We start from the raw sequence: 4,529 nt of genomic DNA on the forward strand, positions 1-4,529 counted from the left end.
TATTTTTAACTCCTTTCAATTAATTTGCTAATGTTTTTTTGCACTCTACCAAATGGTTGACAAGTGGCCCCAAGAGAAATATCGACCATTTTCCTTTAACGGAGTTAAATTTTAAGCGGACGCTTTGTGAAATGATACTTGGTTGCGTATTGAGGAACCCTGCCGACCACCAGGGATATCTTGTGTTATGTAAAAACGCCACTAAAGACGTCCCGGCCTAATCTTGCCGTCGCTTCTAGAATAATCAGGTCTGTTTTTAGACTGGTTTAATGTCCATGTGACGCACATCCAAGGTGTTCTTACTTCATCGATTCAGAGTAAGTTCCTCGAGCAACGGCACTACGGCAGGAGAGCGATGCGATCCGGCCGCTTTGCGAGTGCGAGGCTATACCTGCAACCGCTACGCCACCCGCGGAAGGCGATGCTGCGCCTTTACGCCTTAGTCCGATACAAAGGGGTGATGAGTGACACTTCATTTAAAGACCGTCTCCAGAAATGGAGTCTGCATCTGAACGACGTTCTCCAACGAGGACCTCCAACCCGCCGCTTTTTGCGCGCGAAGGTCAAACGCGGTACTTTCCGAGCCCGGCAACAAAAGGCGCCTTTTTGAGCTCACCTCCTGCCCTATTATCAGCAGAATAATGAATCTTCTGCGCGTCCTAAAGTTCAGCCAGCAGCCGATAGCACGTGCCCATGAGACCTGATTTTTATTTAAATTCCACCCAACCTTTCCTATCTGGGAGCCCTTTTATGTTATCTGGCCGGCTGAACATGTTTCGGAGTTAAATTGGTGCCTCCGGCTTCATAATCGGATGCGAAACAGCTGTAATAACGTGTTAATAATGTTTTTTCGTCTGAACAATATCAGCTTGTTATGGACTTTCGGAGAAAAAGCGAAAGAAATTCTCACTGTGCCGTGGAGTGAAAATCTTCACACTTTATTCAGTTGACACATTTTTTTCATCGGAACGAAAGGCACGGAAACAGTTCACACATGACATTCTGCTTTCTAGAATTTTATTTTCTAAACAAAAATAAATCGGTTAACCAAACATTCAATGGTACCGTGAGGTAAGGAGCATCAGACAATATAAAGACAAAGTTGCACATGCAGAGAGAACAAAAGCCAGACTTGCTACACGGGGAGGACCAGCGGATGGTTTTCGTTTATTAGGACGGGTCACGGAGAGCAGATGCTGGAAGGAGTGGACAAGGACAAAGGGAAGGTGGACTCTGCGGTCCGAGGATCAGTAGCAGCGCAGGAAGAAGGAGTTGCACGCAGTTCCTCGCAGGCAGTCGCAGAGGCGTCCGATGCGCGGCCCGTGTTTCATGGCACAGCGCTCGCCCACGTCGCACTGCGCAAACACAGTCGCGCCGCTGTCACCCTTCTGCACAGTGTAAGACGTGATGTCCCACTAACATGGACAAAATGCCCCCCCCCAAATGATGTCCCATTAACATGGACAAAATGTGTCCCGTGAGTGATGTCCCACTAACATTAACAAAATGTGTCCGTGAGTGATGTCCCACTAACATGGACAAAATATCCCCCCCCCCCGAGTGATGTCCCACCAACATGGACAAAATGTCCCCCCCTCTCCGAGTGATGTCCCACTAACATGGACAAAATGTCCCCCCCTCTCCGAGTGATGTCCCACAAACATGGACAAAATGCATCTTCCGAATGATGTCCCACTAATATGGACAAAATGTCCCCCCCCCCTCCGAATGATGTCCCACTAACATAGACAAAATGTCCCACCCCCCCCCCCCCGATTGATGTCCCACTAACATGGACAAAATGTGTCCCCTCAAGTGATCTCCCACAAACATGGACAAAATGCATCTTCCGAATGATGTCCCACTAACATGGACAAAATGTCCCCCCCCCCCCAGGAATGATGTCCAACTAACATGGACAAAATTCGTCCCCCCAGGTGACGCCCGACTAACGTGGACAAAATGTGTCCTAAGCCGGCGTTCCGAATGACGCAAGTATGCATGCGCAACAGGTACGTGGAAAGTTTCCGGGGGGGGAATGAAATCCATAGCGAAGTTTGGAAGATGAAGTTCAAAGACACTCAGCTTGAATTCACTTGCCGTGCGTTCAAACGTCACAATGTCCGAGGAAAGACATTTCAGGAGTGAACAGAGTAACTGAGGCTAATAAGAGATGCGCGAAGTTCTTTAAACGCTCAGTGCGCACGGAGTGACGCGAACGGCCGGTTGAGGATGAGGATGAGGATGATGATGATGATGATGATGATGGCGGCGATGATGATGATGCGCTCTTACCCGCGGGATCACACTGGCCTTTTTCTCCAAAAATATCCGGTGGTCCTGCTCTCCCTCCAGCAAACCCCCGAGCGCCTCCGCCTGCGGAAGAGTGTGTGAGTGTGTGACTTACTGAGGAGCGAAACACACACCTCCCCAGACGGACGGATTTCATTCGCCCATCATTTTCTCTTGCGAAAAAAAAAAAAAAAAAAAAAACCTTTTTTCCTACTTTTTCATGTAAAAAAAAGAGCGTAGTTCAGCGATAAGCAGTGCGGAGATACGCAGAGCGAATATGAAATATTACAATAGATTCTAAATGAATCTGATCAGTCTGAGCGCTGAACTGCTAGTCAATCACGGTCCATTAGAAATGGAACCATTCTTTTTTTTTTCTTTTTTTTTTTTTGGTTTTACTGTGTTGTACTGCTTCACATACAGTTTCGGAAATTACTTTTACTTTTTTAAAAAAAATTTTCACCGAGTCATTTGTTTGCTTTTTTGTTATTATGTATTTAATTGATCGGAACGTGTGTTTCATCATGTATCCTATTTTAGTTACTTACGTTGCTTGTTTTCGACCCTTACATTGTACCTTACCTGGACGGAGGCTTGAAGAACAACAACAACAACAATAATAAAACACTAATTATTATTATTATTATTATTATTATTATTATTATTATTATGAGGTTCTACTTTTGCTTGCCTGCCGGGCTCAGTTCCGACTTACCAGCTCTCTGGCCGCCATGTATCCCACGTGAGGCGGGTCCTCCTGCGAAGACGGCTCGGGGTCCGAAGCCACGTGACCCTGTCCGCGGCAGAGCGCCGAGAAGACGGACAGACAGACGCCCAGGTACACGGCCGCTCTCACCTTCACCTTGACGCGCTCCATGGTGCTGCGCAGAGGAGTCCGCGTGCGCCGCCGCCTCGAGACACCGCAGTCGTTACGGACCCGTCAACACGTGACAGCCCGGGGCTCGGCGCGCGCTCTCGTCGTGTGTCTCCCGTGCGCTCCGCGCTCTCGAGCCTCCAGGTGCAGTGACTGCATCCCCCAGCTGTTGCCTGGAAACTTTATCTATTTATACCGAAGTCGAGGCGCGCGCTCCCACCCAGGGCCGCGCCGGTGACGCCATCGCTCGGTCTGCTCAGATGCCTGGACCTCGTTTGCCTTCCGACGTGACGGAGCAGGTCCCTCTCGGTCCGTGCGCAGGTGGCCAGAGTCATCCCTCGGTCATCCCTCAGTCATCGCTCGGTCATCGCTGTCCGCAGCTGAAGGTGGTGCTGGCCGTAGCGGTGATGAGCGTGAAGTCTGGGCAGGTCATCGTAAAGGGATGAGCGGGAGGAACGATGCCCGAAGATAGTCGACTGCTTGTTCGGAGAAAAAATTTAGAAAAAAAAAAAAAAAAAGAAAAACAGGTTATGAGAGATACCGCCGGTGTATTCCGGTGCAAAAAGGCCCCAGATGTCATCGCCGTAAAGAATTCTTGCTTTCGTATATTAAAAGTGCACGTAAAATTATACACCCACTTTTTACATGACTTGTCTACATTGGCGTAACGTGGCTTTGATTTGTGTTTTCTAGGGTTTCTGTTTTTGAAAAGCACTGGCAGTCGTGGGCCTCTGAAGTTTTCCCTATGGGCCCTAATCATATCAATGTTATATTTCATATATTCTTTCAGTTGATGAAGAGTGAGTGGCTTTTTCTAGGATCTCTGGTTACCAGTTTCCACAGTACATACAGGCCACACTTTATTCGTTGGGGACCTTTCTTTGGAGTTGCGATGATGCTTTTCTTCCATTTCCGCTTCATCGTTTGAGCCCGAGTCACCGCCCTTCTTCATAGGACCCCTTACCTCCCGTCTTTGTCTAGATTTGAAATTGGCCGTAATCGCAAGCGTGATTGCTGTTCCTCAACTTTGCCTCCGACTGCGTGACCAGGCATCTTCTACACACGGTTCCTAAGTCTGTCCGGGGGACACGGCAGATCCACGTTTCGTTTGGAAACCTCCGGAAGAGTCTACCAGGACTGCAAAACTAACAGCAGAAGGAGAGATGTCCATACACTGTGAACTCTGATGACTTTATGCTCTGTTTCATAGCACACCCTTCTCAAACCCTTCTCAGCAAAGGCGATGATCTTCTGCAAACATCTGCTCTTAATTTCTTAACTGCTCTGCTCTGATTCCTAAGGGTGATGTTCTCCAAAGCGCCAAACACGGAGACACATGGACAGTTGCACTGCTGGCATTTTC

At 48.4% G+C, this 4,529-nt stretch overlaps 1 protein-coding gene across 1 annotated transcript; it reads right to left on the reverse strand.

The window, feature by feature from the left end:
• Nucleotides 1-982: 982 nt before the first annotated feature.
• On the reverse strand, nucleotides 983-3,729 carry cart4 (cocaine- and amphetamine-regulated transcript 4). The gene is made up of 3 exons (XM_029248520.1): nucleotides 3,008-3,729; nucleotides 2,296-2,376; nucleotides 983-1,355 (listed from the first exon to the last, which is right to left on the reverse strand). Exons 1-3 carry the CDS (start codon nucleotides 3,167-3,169, stop codon nucleotides 1,248-1,250), a joined length of 351 nt encoding a protein of 116 aa, XP_029104353.1. The 5' UTR covers nucleotides 3,170-3,729; the 3' UTR covers nucleotides 983-1,247.
• Between the last annotated feature and the right edge of the window lie 800 nt (nucleotides 3,730-4,529).

Source organism: Scleropages formosus, chromosome 23 (assembly GCF_900964775.1).
Source record: "Scleropages formosus chromosome 23, fSclFor1.1, whole genome shotgun sequence".
Classification (NCBI taxonomy): domain Eukaryota; kingdom Metazoa; phylum Chordata; class Actinopteri; order Osteoglossiformes; family Osteoglossidae; genus Scleropages; species Scleropages formosus.

What these genes read in the sequence shown, in the direction of transcription:
- cart4 (XM_029248520.1), bottom strand. Translation starts at nt 3,169, where the DNA reads ATGGAGCGCGTCAAGGTGAAGGTGAGAGCGGCCGTGTACCTGGGCGTC. An exon ending in ACATGGCGGCCAGAGAGCTG is followed by an intron (nt 2,377 to 3,007) that starts GTAAGTCGGAAC and finishes ACTCTTCCGCAG; the next exon opens with GCGGAGGCGCTCGGGGGTTT. An exon ending in AGGCCAGTGTGATCCCGCGG is followed by an intron (nt 1,356 to 2,295) that starts GTAAGAGCGCAT and finishes GTGTTTGCGCAG; the next exon opens with TGCGACGTGGGCGAGCGCTG.